This window comes from Grammomys surdaster, unplaced genomic scaffold (genome assembly GCF_004785775.1).
Source record: "Grammomys surdaster isolate TR1022 unplaced genomic scaffold, NIH_TR_1.0 279, whole genome shotgun sequence".
Classification (NCBI taxonomy): Eukaryota; Metazoa; Chordata; class Mammalia; order Rodentia; family Muridae; genus Grammomys; species Grammomys surdaster.
In genome coordinates, this window is record NW_021604720.1 from 12091224 (window position 1) to 12113373 (window position 22150).

A 22150-nucleotide genomic window follows, 5' to 3' on the forward strand; every position below is an offset into this window, starting at 1 on the left:
GTCAACAGAAGCCCAAGCAGTAAGATGGGTTTGAGCAGTGATCCAGTTTTCCTTCTAAATATAAGGACTTTTTCTATCAAACCATTTTACTCAATTTCCAGCCAATACACACAGCTATTAAACCATGATGAAAAAAACGGATGTTGCGAGAATAATTCAGTGGAATGTGCTTCTATGCACGAGGCCTTGGGTTCAATCTCTAGCTAGTCTTTCCCATAGATTAAACCAGAACAGTAAATTGTTCATTATAAAAGAATAAGACTGTCCTAGAATGGTGGCATACACCTGTAATGCCAGCACTGGCATGCAGAGGCAGAAGACTATCTAGGTCACCCTGAGCTGCACAGCAAACCTTTATTAAAACTTTAAAAAAATACATATTATTATTTTATGAGTATGGGTATTTTGCCTGCATCTATGTCTGTGTACTATTTGGGTGCCTAGTGCATGCTGAGGCCTAAAGCTGACATCAGGTTTCCTAAAAAACAAAATGAAGTTACAGACATCTGTGAGCTACCACTGGGTGCTAAGACTCGAACCTGGGTTCTCTGGGAGGGCAGCCAAAGCTCTTAGTGGCTGGATCTCCCCACTTCCTTGATTAAAGCGTTTAAAAACCCAACTTGCTCAAAGAAATGTCTAGAAATCAGAAGAGTAATAAACCTAACCACTGATAATAATCTAATTCTAGGTCACTATTTATTAGGATAGCAAGATGATGACTTCAAAAACAAGGGGAGGGGCTTGGCTAGATGAATCAGTGAGTAAAGGTGCTTGTCATGCAAGCAAAGTAAAAAGAATTCCATTCCCAAATTCTACCTAAAAGTGGAAAGAGAACTCCACAAAGCTGTCTTCTGACTTCCACACACAGGCGATGTGGTACAGATGCCCATGCACATACACATCATACACAGACACACACACACACCACAATAATAATTTTTTTTAAGTTTTAAAGTGAGTAAAGGTAGGTAAGCATACTCAAAAAAAATAAAGTATCTCACTGGTTCTGCCAAAAGTATGGGAGAAATGTGCAATCCTACACAAAAATACGTTTTCAGCTGCAATGTGTCTTCAAGATGAGCAAAATTATAAAATAGTTGAATAGAAAAACAGCCCTATTCCCCTAACAACGTGCTAAAGCCAGGACAAGAGTCACCGGATGTTTAATTCTGAGTAATTATTGTTACAACGTATGAAAAACAATTGCCATACTTTAGTTGTCATACTAAAGGAACAGGAGCAAAATGAGATCAGTCCCCAAACTATGGGCAAAGTAAGTACCAAGCATGGACCGCCCAAATAAAATCCTATTGGCAAATTAAGTAATAGGCATGGACCGCCCAAATAAGACCCTATTCGGCATAAAAGAAGCAGTTCCACTTTACTGAGCTATCCAGAGTATTCAATGGAGGAAGGAGGACAAGAATTGTCTACCGTGGTCTTGAAGGCTGGAAAAGTGGCCACGGAGGTAAAGGGAGGAGAGCAAAGAAAACAGTGTGGAGTGACTCCTTCAGGACCCGTCTGCGTCTGCCGACGGACCGGACCCGGAACTAAGTGGACTTTTCGGGGTCCCAAGCGAGCCCCACTGCCCTCCTTCCAGCTGTTACCTGGCACATCCTCCGTGCCCTCCATCAGCATATCCTTCGTGAAGTTTGAAATCTGGCCAGTGAGGGAAGCCAGGCTGCCCCCTACTTGACCCAGAGACTGGCCCAAGCCGGAGCCGAGACCCCCGAGCCAGGACGACATCGCTGCGGGTGGACACGTCCGCTCCAAATGTCCCTGGACGCCGAAGCTGGTGCGGATCCAGACGCTGAGGACTCGCAGGACACGGCACTCCCACCAACCGCCGCGTCAAAAAGCCCAGGCCCGGCCTGGCGCTTCACCAAGGGTTCGCCGCTGCGGACACCGTGGCCCCCGCGGGGCCTCTGCTCATTCCCACGGCTTCCCGCCGTGCGGCTGCACTACTTCTTTCTCAGCTTTACTGACTTTCCTCAGTTTCGTGGGCCAGTCCTGCCAACTCAACGCCGGCCGCCATGACACCGCCGGGAAAGCGGCAGCGATCATAGAGAAGCTCCGCGATGGCGTAGAAGGGCCGCTGACAGATACGTCCCGGACGCGAAGGACGGTGGGATCGCGGAGGACCAAATATGGGCCAACGAGACCCGTGGCTTCCGCGTAACCTGCGGAACTTTAGGTGGAGACCTAAGAGGCAGTGGCAGCACTTTCCACCTGCGGAGCTGCTTTTGTTTGTTACAGGAAGCAACCCTTGACAGCCGCCTTCTAATCCTGTCTACAGGAGCTATTGTATCGCTAGAATTCGATAGGGTCGTCCCACCCCACAGGGAAGCGACCTCAATCCACCCGCATTACTCTTTTATCCAGCCTCTGCGGATAGTAAAGAGTATCCATGCCAGAGGGTTGGAAACGAGGTTACAGAGCTGAAAGGGCGGGTTGCAATTGAAGTATCCAGACAGAAAACACTTGTTTGGGTGTTTTCAGTTACCATGTACTTAAAGGAACATGGGGAATACCCACTAGAATGTGGAATCCGATGACACACACACAGCCTCAAATTATCTCTCCCTGAAACTTGAATAATTTTCACCAGATATCTATTTGGGTTTAAGAGTTGTCTCCGAGGTGTTTTCAGCTTCTGTGTCTCAGAACAAGGAATTGGACAGAGACACGTGGATAGTAGTAAGGAAGGCAAGAAATGACACACACTCCAGGGAAGAAGCAGGCTCGAACACTGTCAATGATGGTGGGGTTGATGAGCTACAGTTTCAGCTTGACCTGATGGAGAATTTTTGATGCTGAAGATCAAATCCAGAGACTTGTCCATGCTTGGCATATAGGCTTAGCCACATCCTCAGCCCTTGTTTGATTTAGAATCTCCTATAACCCAGGTTGGCTTTGAACTGATGACCCTTCCCGCTTCTACCACATGAGTACTAGATTACAAGTATGTACCATCATGCCCAGTACAATGTTTTTAAATGTAGTATATGTTATCGTCAAATGATTAACATGTCTACTGTTAATTCTGGGCACTAGGGAATGTTAGGGAGAAAGTAAAACAGGGTAAGGACAGTATGGCCATGACATGGTAAACGGAGCACTGGGGATGGAGAAAATGGTTGAGGCCTCAACAGTAAGATAGTCTTGCATAGAGACTTGAAATGAGCAAGTGAGATATACAGCTATATGGGTGGGCAGGTGGGGAGGAGTCTAGACAGTAAGACATAGCGGAATAGAAAGTCCCTTAAACTGGAGGACCCTGGGCAATTTTGAAAATTTATAAAAAGGCAAGGATGGCTTGAGCAGGATGGATTGGGAAAGACTGGTAAGTAAGAACCCAGAAAGTATGAGGAAGCTGAGTCACAAAGGCCTGGTAGGCCGTTAACAGGACTCTGGCTTTTGTTCAGTTTAGGATGAGGAGTGACATTAACTTAGGTTCATGAGTGACTGAAAAGTTTAGCAACTGTAATCTCATTTTTTCTTTAGGCATAAATCCTCTGGAGCTTCACATCTAGAGCTTCACATCCTGTGAGAATTCTGAGTGCTTGTGAGAAAACTCTAAGACAAGAATCTTGTAACCTTATAGAGGAATTTGAATCCAGCAACATGGCTGCTCTGGCAAGGGATCCCATCCAAAGATCTTCTAAGTCTCCAGGAACCAGCCAGAACACAGACAAACCCTGGATTACAGTATAGCCGGTCTGGAATACAGACAAACCCTTAGTACACACCGCTAATCCCTAACAATGAAGGTAAGGCTAGTTTGTAGAAAGAAGCGGCCTTGTTTGAAAGTGATGTCTAATTAAGGGACAATGTGACAAATCAGAGAAAGATTTGACAGAATGAGTCAGATGGGATACACTCAACTCACATGAGAACAGCACAGGAGAGGCTATGAGAGAGGCAGAGAAACACAGACACAGAGAGACTGAGACAGGGAGACAGAGACAGAAAGATGTGTGTGGTGATTTTACCAGGACAGTTCTACAGAAGCAGGCTAGACAGAGGCAATGAAAGGAGCCAGAAAATTAGAACATGTTGCCAAAGTTAAGTATGAGGCCAAGCAGAGCAATTCAGTCAGAAGTCAAGAAGATTGAATCAGTCGGCTTGGACGATTAGATTGTACACAGGCTAGAACCTTCCAGGCCTTCGCCTAGGGATAGTTAGACAGACACTCTGGGCTCAGCCCAAGCCCTGCACTCCCACAGCTTGGCTATGGCTCTCATCTCATCCCTTAATCTGAGGAAATGAGTGACATTCACCGGACCTCAGTTTCCTCATAACCACTCAACTAGAGTATGCTTATGTGTCCCTCCCAGGTGTATAGTGTGAATTTACTTCGGGTTATTCATTGCAACTGGCTGTTGGTATTTGTTGATAAGTCTCTATGGGAAAAACACGTTTTCTTACATGGGGCTTGCCCATCATATTTGGCTTGCCCTTGTGACCGTCACTTTGCTCATGTGTCTCCTCTTACTCTTCATAGTACGATGTCCAAAGATCTGAATAAAGTTGTCTATTGCATGAGGTGTTAGTCTGCCTCATTTTTCAGCTCTGTTCCAGGCTCCACCACTTCTAGACCAGTAAACACACACACACATCCATAAATTCACAATGTGCTACAAAATCCATGGAACGAAATGCAAGAATGAAATGGAGAAAATGCAAAGGTAAGCTTTTACACCATTTATTAGAACAAATGCCACCGTTTGTTCTAACATCTAAATAAGTGGTTCTCAACCTTCTTAATGCTGCAACCTTTTAATACAGTTCCCACGTTGTGGTGACTCTCAACCATGAAATTAGTTCATAACTGTAACTTTGCTACTGTATGAAACTAGCTAGAACCATAATGTAAATATCTAATATGCAGGATATATGATATCCAACCCCAAAGGAGTTGCAACCCACAAGTTGAGAACCCCCTATCCTAAAACTTCCTTCAGGTGGATTTTTTTGTAGCCCCAGATCTTTACATTGTACCCTGGTAAGTAGCATGATATGCTATCGTGAATGTACTTCAAAAAAAAAAAAGGGGGGGGGGAAGAGAGAACATGAGAGGAGAGCTGTCAAAAACTAGACTGAAGAGCTAGCTCAGTTAAGCGACATGCTTGCTTCAGACATGAGGACCTGGGTTTGATTATCAGATCCACATAAAAAAGGTAAATCATGTGTGTGCCATGCTGCTGGAAAGACAGGAAGATCATTGGGACTTATTGGCCAGCCAGGCTAGCCTAACTGGTGAACTCTAGGGCAGTGAGATACTCTGTCTCAAAAGAGAAGTATAGCTCTCCTGAAGATAACATCTGAAGTTGTCTTCTGCCCACATGAACACACATACATGAATGCCTCCACACACAAACACACAAACATGAACATACATGCATTAAAAAAAGTTGTCAAAAGCCCCAGACATAGTGGTACATGCCTTTAATCCTAGCACTCAGGAGGCAAGTGGATCCCTGTGAGCCCCAGGCCAGCCTGGTCTACATAACAAGTTCAAAGCCATCCTGAGTAACATGATGAGATGTCTCTTTTTTTTATCTTTTTCTTCTTCTTTTTTTTTTTTTTTTTTTTTTTTTTTTGAGACAGGGTTTCTCTGTGTAGCCCTGGCTATCTTGGAACTCACTCTGTAGACCAGGCTGGCCTCGAACTCAGAAATCCGCCTGCCTCTGCCTCCCAAGTGCTGGGATTAAAGGCGTGCGCCACCACTACCTGGCCGAGATGTCTCAAAATGAAATGTTGTCTCAAAAAATAAGTTGTCAGAAATTAGTCATTATTGAAATTAGGTTATGAGTTTACAGTTGTTAACTGTACCAGTCTTGGTTTTATAGATGCTTGGTTTTTTTTCTAGTAAGTTTAAAAACATCCATTTGATAACACTGGAGTTTAAAATGCTATTCTAGTTTGCTTTTCTGTTGCTGTGGTAAGTACTGTGCCCAAAGCAAGCTGGAGGAGAAAAGGGTTTATTTCACTTTACAATTCTATCACAGGTCACAATCTATCACCGAGGAAAGTCTGGACAGTAAAAACCCAAGAACTGAAGCAGACATCATAGAAGAATGCTACTTACAAGCTCACACCCAAATTCACAATCAGCCACCTTTCTTGTATAGTACAGGCCCACCTGCCTAGGTTAACTATCATGGACAACTTTTCCTTTTCCTGCCAAACACCCCCAATAGCTAGCCTGAGCTGAGTATCCCCAATCATCATTCAGGAAGTAGCAAGACCAACACAGCACAATTAAACCCACTACCATTAGAAAGAAGTACCATGCCTCAGAAAAATCCTATCATCTGCACCACTCACCTCACTGTTGCCTGAACCTGCTACATAAACCAGGCTGACCTCACAGTCCACCTGTCTCTGTGTGAGTGCTAGGAAAAAAGACGTGAGCCACCCACCACGCAAAGTATTTTCTCATTAATACTATACATACTACCCATTTCCCTTATGAAAAATGGATATTTTTCTACTTCCTATGTCCCTACTCCCTTTTCCTTCTAGGTTCTAAATACAGTGTTATTTTTATCATAATGAATGAGAAGTCATCAATGTAGAATTTGGTGTGGTCTGAGGGAGATGTCCTCTCTGGAGTATTGTTTGAATGCTTGATCCCCTAGGTGGTGGTGCTGATTAGGGAGGAGGTAATGGAACCCTTTAGAAGTGAGGCCTAGCTGCAAGACCAGGGCCAGGACTTAAAAGGTTATTAGAGTTCCGCCTCCATACCAGCCTAGTGTTGACTCCTGATATACCAAGACGGAGGATGTGGTAGCTTTAGGTAGCTGCTAGGCTTCCCCTGCCATGATGGCCTGTACCCTCGGAAACCGAACCCAAACTGACCACTCCTAAGTTACCGCTTGTCAGACATTCTGTTACAGTGGCAAGAAAGGCAACTAAGAGATTACACAGACCTTGCTCACTGCTACTGAGCCATGTAAAGTGCTAAACACATCCCTCACAGCCCAGACCTTGAGGTCATTCATACTCTGAGTGTTTAGTATTGCTCGTGGTTGTTTCTAAGAACCTAGAACAATGAATGGTCCACAGTAAACACAGATTGTTCACTAAATACTACAGGAATTTCACTATGGTGACCAGAGAAACAAAGGTAGCTAAGGTCCTTGGCAGAGTAAGAGAACGGTCTCGAGAGAAAAAAAAAAAAATGCTAGCCAAGAATAGTAGTGCATACCTGCTGACCCAGCACTCAGGAGTCAAAAGCAGGAGACCCCAAATGCTCCAGGTCAATTAAGGTTATACAGATGTCTCAAAAGAACAAACACAAGTTATTAATGTGCTTTGTCTCTCGGGGTTAAGAACAAGTGAACAAATATTTAAAACCAGATTTCAAGAAGAATGTGGAATTTTATTCTTGGAAAAGATCTGAGGAGAGAGTACAGGGATAAATGCCATTGGGTCATGAAAAGTAAACTGTGGAAGGCTTATGTATCCGGGATCAGGTGACAGCATATTATGACAGGAATCTGTGAGGGCTCCCTGGCCTATTTCCTATATCACTGCAGCTGTGTAAAAACAAGCAACTCCACAGAAAGTGCTTCTCCAAGTTCCAGCTCCAAGGTCCTGGTACAGTGGGTCTAAATGTGGCCTGAAAATGCATTTAGGAAATGCTTCCAAGAGACAGATATATAGCTTGCCTCCCACCAGACTTTGAGTAGCAAAATTATAAATTAGCAATAAAGACAGAAAGGTTCATAGAAAATCATTCTCTTTATTTAATAATCTCTGATATTTAAAATACAACTCATTAACACCCACATCGACAGAACCCTCAGTGTTCAACAGTGCTTTGGAAGCCCAGCTTTCAGAGGAGCAGGCAGAAGGAAGACCTGTGGAGTGGCAGCCGACAACTTGAGGCACAGGAGGAAGGGCTGCAGAGTTGGGTCCTAAGGGAACTGCCCGGCCACAGTGCAGCACACTGACCAGAAGACAGTGCCCTTTACTTCACGGCTTTTGCACTTGATTTTCATAGAGTTCATTTTTACAGAACAGTCATTTTTTTAAAAAAAATTATTCCTATTAGTCCAGTGTTGTAGAAATTAGATAATCACATCTCAAATGTCTGTATTCTTGGGGAAAAAGTCATTAAAAAATTCCAGGAAACATACCATCTTTAAACTATGTAAGAGACAAATGAGCCCTACCTACTTAACTGCATTTCCCACACACTTCTCACTAGTGCCTTACCTAGGACTGTGTACTGGTACTATTAAACCTCCATATATTTAGGGACTATCTATTTTTTTGTGCTAGTTCTTAAAATGACAGACCATTTTAGGCATATACACAAAAAAGTATTTCTCAAATTAAAAAAAAATCAATATCCTTTTCATTCATGATAGACTACAACGAAATCTTTTTATTAGGTATAAAACTTTGGAAAAAAATACAAAACCAATTTGTCTCTTTAATTACAAACAAATTAAAGGGAGAGTTTTTATTTTATATATGAAAACAAAAGAATTATTTACACTACTGATTAGCTGATCCAATCTGGTTTTTCTTAATTAAGGTCACACATCATAGCTCTACACTTGTTAGGACTAAATTACAACAAACAATTCACTTTGAAAGTACTTCCTTTAATGCCTCTCTAAATGTAAACTCACTTACATTGTGAGTCTCTGTTCTCCTTTTGCAGTGTTAGAGATTGAACCCAAGGCCTGGGCCCCTAGGTGACTGCTCTACCACTGAGCACACCCGCTCTGCCTAACTTGAATTTGGAGGTTTCAATATTAACTTACTAATTTAAAAGATTCCGCTTTCCCAGCGTAAGACTCTCAGATAGCACATTTGGGTTCTGCACTGCCCAGTTTGGACATATGCAGGGCACAGGGGCCAGTTGTAAGAATTTAGTAACTCTTGGCCCTGGCATGATTTACATAGTACCAAACGTGCAGGTATTCAAAATGTTTGGCTTAGACTCTGACACGAATAAAACTTATTTCACTCAACCTGATATTAAATAAAACAATGCAGACTACTCCTTTTGAGAATTTGTCCTCATTAGCTTTGGCTTCATCAAGAAAAATCAAGTTTTCAGGAAAAGAAAAAAGCACCACCTCAGATAGTCTGTGAAGTGTACATTATTTGGCCAAGGTTTAAAATTTTACCGAGGTGTTCACCTGTACTGACTGTATCAAACAATTTAAATCAGTGAAATGTCTGCACAGTACTGTCTTTGAGGGTGTAGAATTATGGTTTAGGTCAAAGAACAGCTATTCTAAATTTTTGAAACATAGTTAAGTTCATGACATCCCAAAATATGAAAGTGGTCTTTGTAAAGGTTTTTTTTTGTTTTGTTTTGTTTTTGTTTGTTTTTTTAAGAGAGGGTCTTACTGTGCAGCTCCAGCAAGTTTGGAACTTACTATGTAGACCAGGCTGGCCTTGAACTCAAAGAGAAATCTGCCTGCCTCTGACTCCCAAGTATTGGAATTAAAGGCATACAGCACCATGCCTGGCCTTCCAACGTGTTCTTACACTTGGTTATAACACTAGTATCATGGCTGTACATATTTTATCTGGTAGAACAAGTTACACATTAGAAAATGATATCAGTAGTTTAAATATTAAACATTAAAGTGTTCCAATTGGTAAACACAGAATGGAAATGTCAGTCAGGTCTGTAACACAAACGTGACAGTGGGTTCCCTGGCCCATGTCTGTTCTGCAGTACTATAAACAGCAGCTCCTGGATGACCTAGAACGTCAGAGAACTCTTACACTTTGGATACTGTGGTTATAATAAATATTGGCATCTTTTCATACTGGCTACTCATTAATAATGAAATCTAAATGTTTAGGTAAGCCTAGGTCAATCCAAAGGGGATGGCAGTTCAATGGTGATTTTGGATTTGCCTGGACAAATACCATAATTTATAACACACTAAAAAAACGTACTCAAGTATATTCAGTGTATGCTCAGTCTCTCTTTAAAACATTTCTAATAAAAGATCAACATGCTGTATTTCATACGTGATTTAAGTAGGGTGTGTTATATATGAAAGTTTTATAAACTCTAAAGTTGAAACTGAAATGCATATTGGCTTTCTCATTTTTCTATCAGCAACACATCAATCTAAATATATGGAAAGTTTAATGTGATTTTTCAAAGGGTAAAGGAGAGGCCATGTGACCGGCACACTTAGGGGAGTAACATATCAACTATAAGCAGAGTCCTAACTCAAACACTCTACAGCTGCACAATTCTTCTGAGCCTTTGCAATTACTAAAAGAAAACTTGGTAGATTTTAAATAGAACTGCCTAATTTTTCATAAAGCAAATTTTTTTAAAAAAAACTGTAATTGGTACAAAATGGCTAAGAAAATAACAAAACAAAACAAAGAAACACCTGTTTTGGATCTGGGGACGTAATGTAGCTCAGAGATAGAGGGCTTGCCTAGCACACAGGAGGCCCTGGGCTTCAATCTTCTGTACAGCTAAACAAAACAAAACAATCCATCCTATCAAGAAAAAGCTCTTTCATAATCATAAATAAAAATATTTGTATCTTTTTCAGTTAGATAGCAATAAATCCTACATCCAAAACTTTCCCTGATAAAAACGTGTGCAGAACACACACCAGTAGAGCAATACAGCGTGCTTCAACTTCCCAAGCTGCTGGCTCAAATCTCTTCTTGGACTTTACCTATGTACAAGTCAACATTCAAAGGGGCTTCAAAGGGGAGGGGAGGGGAAAGCAGATATCAGAATCTATGACACCATGACAAAGACACAGTTTTCACCCAAATCATACCAAGTATTGACCCACCAAGACCAGCTGTGCACCCCACTTAATGCTTATCAAAACTAAGGACTTCTTATTTACAAACAGAACCTTTGAGCATTGTGACTTCTGTAATTCTTAAGCAATTTTAACATGATTGCAAGGGTCAACCCATAGTATATTTAAATATATTTTCATTAGTAAATTACTTTGAGATTCTAGACCATCATCCTAGCAGCCTATCTTCTATTAAAATAAAAAAAAAAATTTTTTTTAAAGTGAAGCAGGCATCTATTTTCCAGGACTTAATCGTGAATAGAACACAAAGCTCCTGTCATGGAAGAAAAACTAGAACAAACCCACCACCAAGACTGAAGGGTGAGTTTCTCCTGTGGAACATTCATGGTGCATGTTAAGCAGAAGAAAATACGTTTGCGTCCTCTGCCTCTCCTTTTCTTAACTGGAAAAGAAAGGAAATAAGGTAGAGGAAGGATTTCAGAAGTCGGCCAGGGACACAACTGAAATCCTTCACAGGGCATCTAGAAAGCACAATCTCACATGCTCACAAAAAACCTCAGCTCATTTAGAAGAGCAGAACTGACTTTAGAGGAATGCACCAGAAATAATGATCCCACTAAAAAAGGCTTTAAAAGTAACAGATCACCACATTGGAGATGCGAGAGAATAACCAAAACCAGAGAAAAATCACACCAGGAAGCATTCTCACACCCTACATATATACGAGAAGACAGATTGATCTTTCTGTGACAAGACATACAAAAGACATCTCATAAAAAGGTTGGGCTGAAATGAAGTAAAAGTTCAAGTGAGCCAAGCCACCTCCAATGCAGAGAGAAAATGAAACACCAAGGGAGCAAGTTCTGTGGCAAGAGCTAATCGGTTGGTCCAAAAGAACCAAAAAAAATTCCGTAATTTCAGTCAGATATTGCACATTTAGAAAACAAGAAGGGACTTTTAGAAAACTACCTTACGTTTCTTTCATTGCTGACTGCCTCTTTGGCTAGTTTCTCGATCATTCCTCAGTCCTGTGACACACGTCTGCCTTTCTGCTTATAAACCACCGCAGTGTCTTATCTCTTCTGGTGAACACACTGCCAAAGTGGACCTTACACTGTAATCTCACAATGTTACAAAGTATGAATAGCAAAATGATTTTTAAAGGTACTATTTTTTTCTTTCTGCTTTCAAATTGTCTTTGGCAGTTTCTAAAGACATGGTCACAGCTGCCCGAAGTATGTCCTCTTCACGCATGGCATCGCCTGCTGGGAAAGAAAACAGAGTCCTCACTCATCACAACGAAAACTTCGGAACTAGAGCCTTAGTTCAGCTGGTAGGATGCTTGCCTAGCATGCATAAGGTTCTGGGTTCGATCCCTAGCATGGCATAACATCAGGAATGGAGGCACACTCCTGTAATCCTAGCACTTAAGAGACGGAGGTAGGTGAATCAAGGTTGTCCTTGACTATGTAACATCTGAAGCCAGACTAAGCTACTTGGAACCTGTCCAAGATGAAGAAAAAAAAATCAAATTCTTAGCAAATATATTTTTACTTGAATCTAGTTCTTTTTTTGTTTGTTTTTTGTATTTTTGTTTTACAAAACACTTTGTTAACTGTGTGTACATCTGTGAGCACTGTGTGCCATGACATATATAGAAGACAGGCAGAGCCAGTGCCCTCTTCCATCATGAGGGTTCTGATGGTTAGACTAAGACTGGCAGGTTTGGCAGTTGGAGACAGCTTCAGACTTAGGTATGGGAGACGGCGTTCACTCACTTTCCCCTCTTGGTTGTGAGACACCTAAGGCTTAACCTGAGCACCCTGCCACCATCTCTATGAGTTCACACTTGCATCAATTCTGTTGTGTCTGGAAGGCACTGTTTCCCTGATGTCTTCCGTCCCCAAGGTTCTGACCATCTTTCTGCTACCTTTCCCTCAAAGTTCCCTGAGGCCCGAAGGGTAGGGTTTGATGACACATCCTGGTTAGGACCAGGTATTCCAAGAGATACTCATCTCTGTATCTGTTCCCATCTAGTCCAAGTGCAAGCATCTCTGAGGACGGCTGATGGAGATGCTGATCTGATTGCCAGGCCTGCACGGCCACACCTTTCTTTAGTTTTTAAGGATAGAACTACTGGCAATATTTTTGAAACTTTTTCCAGTCCTCGTGAGTAGGTAATTACTGCATATGTAATCCTGGGTTTAAATGTTTCTTTCAGCATTGGAAACACATTATCCACTCCTTTACTCATAAGACACCTCCCATTTCAAATTGCTGTTTGACAGCTATTTCTTTGATTAGGGGTTGTGCCTTCAGTTTTGAAAAGTCCTAGTATTTCTTTGGGTTTATGAAAATTTGAAGTTCATTCTACTTCTTCCATTTGCAAGTTTCTAGTTTCTGTCTAAGTGAGACAATGAAAAGATCATCGGCCATTTTTTTGCCAGCCCTTCCACATCCCATTAGGAGGCTCCTGTGAGTTAGAGGTTCAGCTGCAATGTCAGAAGCCTCCAGCGCTCTGTTCATTCCTACGGTCAGTTTTCTGTGTTGATGGGAAGGACTTCTGTAAGCCTGTCATCTAGTCCACCGAGTTTTCTCTGCTGAGTCCACTCACTGAGCTCTTACATTCCAGTCAGTCTTCTGTTCTTAATGTGTATGTGAGACCCAGGTGGCATTGGGTGACCAGAGCCCCAGCACTCAAGAGGCAGAAGAGGGACAGTAGTGAACTCACGGCCAGTCTGGGCTACAGAGTGAGACTCTGCCTCAAAACAGAACAGAACAAAACAAAACAAAAAACAAAAAGCAATGATTAATTAAAACTGTCCATGTGGTTCCTTCTCTCATGGTTCCTGGCATAGCAGTGGCTTTCATCTGAACCCTGGGTAACTGGGTATTGTCAACTTGTGAATCTTACTCAAGTCTTCGTTTTTGTGAGCCTCCTCTGACAGAGGCATCTGTGTAGGGTATGTGCACACTGACTGCAGGTGCCTAAGCTGGCCAGAGGGGTCAAAGCCACCTGCAGCTGCAGTTACAGGACTCTGTATAAAGTGCTCTCCAGTGCGAGCCACGTCTCACATCCACAGTCCTCCATCATTCTGCCCTAGCTACATAATGAAACTGTTTCAAAAACAAAACCATATTAAGTAAGTAAAATCCAAGCATTCACCAAGTACCCTAGTCTATCTGCTTTATACTTCAAAGGAACTTGGTATATTACAAATTCATTTAAGAGTTTTTTGTTTTGTTTTATTTTGTTTTTTGGTTTTTTCGAGACAGGGTTTCTCTGTATAGCCCTGGCTGTCCTGGAACTTACTCTGTAGACCAGGCTAGCCTCGAACTCTCGAACTCAGAAATCCGCCTGCCTTTGCCTCCCAAGTGCTGGGATCAAAGGCGTGCACCACCACCGCCCGGCAAGAGTTTTATAATACAATTAAAGAAGAAAGAGAAGGTGGCTGGAGAGATGGCTCAGTGGTTAAGAGCATGAGTTGCTCTTCCAGAGGACCTGAGTTCAATTCCTAGCAACATTTATAATGGGACCTGATCTTCTCATCTGGCATGTAGGCATACATGCAGACAGAGTACTAATACATAAAATACATAAATTTAAAAAAAAAAAAGAAAAAGAAAAAGCCAGGTGGTAGTGTACATCTTTAGGGAGGCAGAGGCAGGCAGATCTCTTATGACTCTATGTATGGTCTACAGAATGAGCTGTAGGACAGCCAAGGCTATAGAAAGAAACCTTTGTCTCAAAAAGAAAAACAAACAAACAAACAAAAAACACAATACCAAAAATAATAGTAGTAGTAGACATAGTAGTAGTCATAGTAGAAGAAGAAATATAAAGTAAAATTGACAAGGACCGTGGGTATCAAGTAAAGCAATCATGGTGAATGAACAGAAAGCCTACCTTGGTTGCCCCCAAGTGCTCCTGAACTTGTGGTTGGTCTCTCACATGGGTATGAAAAAGGTCCTGGTCGGTCTATCTCCTGTTGCTGATGCTGCTGTCTGAAACATTCAAAAGTGAATATATGTTAAATCTGGCACGAGAGCAGCTAATCATGTAGGAAATAAGCTGTTCCATAAATCAAAATGGTCACTGGCCTGAATACCTCAGAAGGTGAGAAATTAGTTTAATAATTACAAGTATAAAAATGTCAAAGTTCTGACTCTAAAAACCTACATATTTGAATTATCAGACAAGAGGCAGGTATTTGCATTTTCCGTACAAGGTTCACTAGTAGTGGTCCCTATACAGATGAATGTTGGTTCATGTACCTTCATCACTGTTAGAAGCCACTGGAAAACACCTTTGATAAGACAAACCATCTCACTCTACTGTGCTCTTTCCCTGGCTGGCTCCCTCACCAACACTCGAGTTGGAATTTACTATGCTTCTCCCTGGAGGTCCATGCCTGACCACCCCACTTCAAGCGGCCACCTGGCCTTCTCACTACTTCATTTTAATTCCTGCCACAAATATACTGTCGCCTTGATGCTCTGTCTGGTCTGTAAGCTATCAGAGCACAACCTGATGCTGCTTACCTGAGTCTTAGGACCTGAAACTGCCTCTTGTCACACAGCAGCTTCATCATATACTTGAAGAATTAAAGACATAGGAATAACTGTATTCAGTCCCATTGTATGTTGAAGTATGGGATCTGTGGTTTGTTACAGGGGATTATAGTGAAGAGATAGAATTATCTCAGAAGACACTTTAAAATTTGAAGCAGTCTGAAGACAGAAAGACTATGGTGACCTTTGAAGCTGGACTGAATGTATCTTGCATTATGACATAGTTATAAGCCTGGGGGACCAGGGACTAGAATATAGTAGTCTGGATGTGACTGGCTCCACAGGCTCCTATGGATGTAGTCTTACTGGAGGAAGTGTGTCACTGGGGGTGGATTTTGAAGTTTCGAATGCCTATGCCAGGCTCAGTCTCGCACTCTCTGCCTATGGATTCAGATGTAGAACTCTGAGCGACATCTCCTGGTACCTTGCCTACCTGAATCCCACCATGCTCCCTGAAGTAAAGTGGACTAAGTCTCTGAAACTGTAATCCAGCCCCAATTAAATACTTTCCTTTATGAGTTGCCGAGGTCATGGTCCCTCTTCACAGCAACAGATCACTGGCTAAGATACTGTCTCAAAACAAAAGCAGTGAAGCTTGCTGTGGTGATGTGTGCCTGTAGTCACCAACAGGCCAGGGGAAAAGGTCATCTGAGCCCGGGAATTCAATACCAGTCTTGGTAGTATATCAATCCCTATCTCAAAAACAGTAACAATAACAAACAAAACAAAACATGCAGGAACATATCCTTGTATTTAGAAATGTGTGCTGAAATACCAAGCTACAATAAGAACGCGGTTACTTCTGGAAGCCTCTGACATGCCAGCAATCTGAGTAAGGAGTCCTGGGAGGTGCCAGGAGCTCTGTGCACTAGTTCTGCTTTTTTTTTTTTTTTTTTTTTTTTAATTTTTTTTCCAGACAGGGTTTCTCTGTGTAGCCCTGGCTATCCTGGAACTCACTCTGTAGATCAGGCTGGCTTCAAACTCAAATTCGCCTGCCTCAGCCTCCCAAGTGCTGGGACTAAAGGCGTGCACCACCACTGCCCAGCTAGTTCTGCTTTTAAGTAATAAACACACAGAGAGCTAAAAAACAAACAAAAAACAAAAAAGAAAACCCATAAATGACAGAGTAAAAAGTCATAGATTTAAAAGCTGTGTGATTTTAAAGGGACCAAAAATGTATAACTCAGTTATAGTTAGCATACTTTTTTTTCCTGTTGTTCTCAGTTTTGAAACAGGGTCTCTAGTCCAGGCTGGTAGCCCAGGATGACCTTGAACTCCAGGAGCTACTGGCCCCCACCTTCCAAGGGGACCCTACTTGTCCTCCTCAGACTTGAGTTTTTGATGTGAGCAATAAAGGCAACTCAGACAGTAGGAACTCCATCTTCTCCCTATTGGCCTTTGAGACAAAACACTGTCTGGTGCTGCACACCTTTACACATGGGGCGTGTGGAGGAAGGCCTGAGCTCTGGGGATTCTGTATGTGACTGCAACTTCAGAGACATATCCTTTAATTTACTTTTAATTTTTCATCTAATATTGTACATATCCATGGGGTTATTATAACCTTAAATTATGTAAAGTGAGAAGAAAATCAGCTGCCAACCCTGAACCAATCACTATGAAGCCTTGAAGATGCTGCTATGGGACAAGCCCCTCAGAACCCTCCCCCACCATGTCTTCAGGATCACCGCGGCTGCAGAGCTAAAACCTGGTCTCTGACTACAGATTAAGTATGCACGTGCACTACAAAGGGTATATGAGTCAGTGAGACACAGCTATTATCCTGGTAAGCAGAGTCATAGAGATTAACCCTGAATCCTGCCTCACGGCTCTGTCAGTGGAACCAGAAAATCTTGACAACCATATCATAGCTATACATCATTTCCAGTATTCTTTTGTCGTTTGTTTTTAAGATTTAGTTATGCAGCAGTGAAGCCAGCCTCAGCAGAAGCTGTGCTTGCATCTCAAGTAAGGAAGATGCAGCAAGAGAACGTGAAGCCCCCGGAGCAGCTTATGCGGGAGCCTTATAACCACGCTGTGGTTGTAGGTGTGTACAGGCCACCTCCCAAGGCGAAGAACTGAAACTCAGAGCTGTCACAATTGAAGAAACGTGTGTTGCTACTATTGCAAGGGTGTTTTTTGATTTTTTTGAGGGGAAGTTGTTTCATTTTTGTTTTTCTATTAAAAGACTCATCTGTCAAAAAAAAAAAAAAAAAGATTTAGTTAGGGACTGAAGAGATGGTTCAGCAGTCGAGGAGGGTACAGGCTGCTCTTCAGAGGACCTGGGTTCAATTCCCAGCACCTACAAGGCAGCTCACAACCATCTATAAGCCTGGCCCCAGGGGGTCTAATATCTTCTCTGGTTCCTCAGGCACTACATGCATGTGGTACTGATACATACATGCAAGAAAAACACCCATACATATAAAAAAATTGAAGAAAATGATTTATTAATTTAATATGCATATATAAAAAATTTAATGTTTTAGATTGTGTGTGTGTGTGTGTGTGTGTGTGCTCTTGTGAGTGCACACCCACCCAGCCTCAGGGGTGAGAATGGAATGTAGAATCCTCTGAAGCTTGGGTCCTCCCCAAGCGTATCTGATCCCCACCATCCCAATCAGACAGTAGTTGCGGCCCTTTTCACAAACTGGTCTATATTTCAAATGCCTGGCTCAGGACAATCCCTAAGACTGTCAAGCCCCTAATTTCACGATTAGTGTTTCACTTAAACACCCCTACCTATTTCTGTTTCTTAAACTGAACTGTCTGATAAACTAAGCTTCATCGTGAAAGCTAGAGCACAAGTAACAGCAAATCAAAGCATCACAACACTCCTTGGCCACGAATGCTACAGTCTATTTGCTCGCATTCAAAGCTATACCTAGAGGGGACATAAGTGATGCTGACACACATCTCTGGAACATGTAACAGCTGACAAACAGTCTCTGGACCTATCACTGACTTCTATGCTCCAAACAGCAGGTATTAACAATGCTGGAGTGAACTTTATTTACACATCACTGCTAAAAAAAAATGTCAAGTCAAGGAAATATTACTTAGCAACCCTTATTCATAAACTATGAATTTATAATAGGCTAATTTTTAGTAATATTCTTTAAACAAGAAAAGATGCTATAATGTGTCATATTTCATATCTCCATTGAGTATGAGGCTTTACAAAGCAGTGGGGAGATGAGGGAGAACCGCTGAACGGAGAGGAACAAGCTGACAGCAGGATCAGCTTGGACGGAAAGCGGGTCAGAGCTTTAGAGCCAAAGACAGAACCCAGAGAAACAGGGAACTATTCCAGCTAAGAAATGGAGGCTGAAAGGAAGAAAGGGAGAGAGAGAAGGAGGGAGGAAGGGAGGGAGGGAGGGAGGGAGGGAGGGAGGGAGGGAGGGAGAGAGAGAGAAATGGAGGCTTTGAGAAAAAGGCAAATGCAGTATGAACTTTTTTAACCAAGGAGCCATCCTCCAGCTCCCCTCCCCCACACACACACCTTCTTAAAATTCGGAAGTACACTAGCACTTTTAAATGCTAAAATTTTAATGTTAAAAAGACACATTACAAAGTTAACCCTTAATTCACCTCAGCTATATGTGACTACATAGAACATTCTTTAGCTAAGTTCTTGGCAGAAGATAAGAGACTAAAGATAGAAGCAATCTTAAATACACAATCAACCACTAGAAAAGAGGCATGTTCATACCCAAACTTTTTTTTTTTTTTAAGGTGCAAGATTGGCCCAAATCTGTCAGCTTGAAAGCACTAGCTACGACTTTTAAACTGTGATTGTTACAGCACACTTATTCATCATGGGATGTTACTGAATTACCTTTACTGCTACTAACAGTCAAAAGTAGTGGAAGTTTCAAATTTTTATTTCAAAAGAGTTAATAAAATGTTTAAATGAAAGAAAGGAGTTGACGACAAAGGTCAGCAAGTAAAGACCCTTCCTTAATGCCAAGCCCGACACCCTGGGCCACCGACGGGACCGACTCCTGCGGGATGGCATCCTTGGGCCTCCTGTACACCATATATAGTATATTGTACATACGCGCTTACACACACGCTCACGCACTGAGATACAGAATATGAAAATGTGTATGACAGAAGGGAATATAGTCACTAACATCATTTATTGAAGGAAGGGACAGTGGGTACATTTTAAAAAACTTAAATTTTCTAGAATGCTCATTTTACCTACTTAAGTAGTTTTAAGTTCTTTTTAAAACTCGATATTTATGTTAAATTATCATTACTACTACTATATTGTGACGACAGAACTTATTAGGAAAAACATAGAGAGAAATGGTCAAGTCAAAAGTGGTGTGCACACCCACACTCCAGCACTCGGGAGCGAGAGTCAGGATGACTGGGAGTTTAGGATTCACACAAGCAGTGAGTGAGACTGCTCAAAAAATAGCACAAAAATAAAACCACAAACAACCCTAAAGATTACAAGCAAACAAATGTCCTAGAATATTTTGGAAGCACATACAAAAGAAGTAATGGCCTGCTGACTGTGACTTGGAACAAGTCCAATGCTGTGGGAAGGACGGGAGTCAGAGGCGTAAAACCTGGGCTGTGTGCTGGTGCCTGTCAGCAGGAGTAACAAATATGAGTGTGCTGTGCATAATCTAAGGTTTGTCACAATTTAAAAAGAAGTAATCATTTCAAAAATCCAAAAGGACGTGTAAAACACTAATAAGACTGTTCTAAAATGTAAATATAATTAAATCTATTAATCAGTCACTGAATAAAGACCAGAAATATCTCACATTAAGAGGATGTCAGCTGATCAGAACTTTCCTTCATATACTTCTGAGTTGTGACTTAAAAAAACAGAAAAAGATAAACATTATCTTCAAGACACTAACAGATGCAAAGCGGTCCAAACTTTACTAATGCACCAACTATGACTAAAGACGCAGCTGCTCAAGCTCAGAGGCGCTGCTGTGCTGCTGAGCTGTGCTTGGGTGGGGGTGGGGGTGGGGCTCATTCAGCTCCCCTCTGAGCTGCATCCCAGTCTTCTTAGAGATTTTGAAATGTGAAAATAACTGCATCGCTGAATTGAGAGGTGTGGTACATAATCGGGCAGAGTCCACTCCGACCTGAGGTCAGAGGGTTCAATTATCTACTATTGATTATATAACTTTTAAGGTGGAGTTTGGTTTAAAATAAACAACTAGGTACGACAACATGTACCTGTAGTCCTAGCACAAGGGAAACTGAGGCAAGAAAGACAGCCAACAGTGAGGCCAGCTAGGACTACAGGAAAGTAGTCATCATGAGGCCAGCCAGGGGTACACAGCAAAACCCTGTCCAAAACGCAAAGGAAGCCTTGGTCACTACATATATAGTCACTATAAAGGAAAACACTATATAAGTGGAAGTATTTCTCTGCCTAGAACTTATAAACAGAGTAGAACATAAGGGCTTGGAAGCTTATGGCTCAGATTTACGGCTCCTATGCTGCTGCTGCTGCTGCTGCTGCTGCTGCTGCTGCTGCTGCTGCTGCTGCTGGGCTTGGACCTCCACAAGTGTCAAGAGCAGGACTAGGGAGCACGTACCCCTGCACTGGGGAATAGGCTGCACCTTCCTCAGATGCTGTGCTCCCTGTTTACCGATGGGAGGTTAGCAGGACTCATAGGTGACCAATGCTACATACAAAGGATCAATAGGCACAGCTCTTGTCCTGAGTCCATTTTCCTTTTGATAAGCAAAATTTCACAGGGTTTCCTTTATTCTAGTCTATGTAAATTTATCCAAGACCTGGCAATGGTTTTTCTCTAAATGATTAAGTATTTCACACCTTATTCTCTGTAAAAACTTTAAAAAATATATTATTATGTTCACAGGTTCAGGCGGTAAGCAGTAATTTATAAACAGACAAAATAAGCAAGTATTAAATATGTAACTTTAATCTGTACCAACTACTTTACTTTTCAAAGTAGGCTTCTCTTCTCTTCCGCAGCTCTTCTGAAGAAAGATCTGTACTTGACGTCTGTGGACTATCTTCACACATAGTTCTGGAACTACCTAAAAAAAGAATCACTTTATATACCTGTACAAGCAATAGTATGTGTGTTCTTACCAGAGCAAGCTTCTAGAAAGTTTTCTTCCTAAAAACACTCCACTACTGTTCTGTAACTATAAGAAACCTATGGAAGTCTTGGAAAATCTAATGAAAGCCTTACAATTCACTGTGCTACTGCAACCAAGGCTGATGCTGTCTGTGATGCATCAGATGTGAGGATACCAGCTCACTGCTCTTAGACCTCATAGGAGAAGTACCAGGACCACACTTCTGTGCTCTTTAACTTCCAACATTGCATCCCTACCTCCAAAGGCAAGGTGTTCCTCACAGTCACCTTTGATGGATGACCATAGCACGCCCTTCTCTGTTCCTAACAACGTGAACATTTCAAAGCTTTCAACAGTAATTGTACCAAGCAGATTCTATGTAAATTGTGAAAATAGTAAGATGGTTTTCTGTATATTACTTCAATAACCCAGCAAGCCCCCTCCTAATAAAACACGGGACTTCACACTACAAGGAGTATGCAGAGGTAAGCCTGGAGGTGAGTAGTCTAGGAAAATGAATAATGGCTGTACTCGCTGGTTTTGTGTGTCAACTTGACACAAGCTGGAGTTATCACAGCGAAAGGAGCCTCCCTTGAGGAAATGCCTCCATGAGATACAGCTGTAAGGCATTTTCTCAATTAGTGATCAAGGCGGGGAGGGCTCATTGTGGGTGGTGTCATCTCTAGACTGGAAATCTTAGGTTC

At 41.9% G+C, this 22150-nt stretch overlaps 2 protein-coding genes across 6 annotated transcripts in view; both read right to left on the reverse strand.

Moving 5' to 3' along the window:
* Trip11 (thyroid hormone receptor interactor 11) overlaps positions 1-1759 on the reverse strand; it is a 75210-nt gene extending 73451 nt beyond the window's left edge. For all 3 annotated transcript variants that reach the window (XM_028777263.1, XM_028777264.1, XM_028777262.1), the window contains exon 1: positions 1608-1759. In XM_028777263.1, coding sequence (XP_028633096.1) covers positions 1608-1746 — 139 coding nt within the window. In that variant the 5' untranslated portion in view covers positions 1747-1759. The remainder of the gene's footprint in view (positions 1-1607) is intronic.
* Positions 1760-7730: 5971 nt separating this feature from the next.
* Atxn3 (ataxin 3) overlaps positions 7731-22150 on the reverse strand; it is a 38168-nt gene continuing 23748 nt past the window's right edge. For 2 of the 3 annotated variants that reach the window (XM_028777292.1, XM_028777293.1), the window contains exons 9-11: positions 21305-21401; positions 14692-14789; positions 7731-12049 (exon numbers count right to left, since the gene is read on the reverse strand). In XM_028777292.1, coding sequence (XP_028633125.1) covers positions 11952-12049; positions 14692-14789; positions 21305-21401 — 293 coding nt within the window. In that variant the 3' untranslated portion in view covers positions 7731-11951. The remainder of the gene's footprint in view (positions 12050-14691; positions 14790-21304; positions 21402-22150) is intronic. The other variant, XM_028777294.1, reaches the window with a different exon arrangement.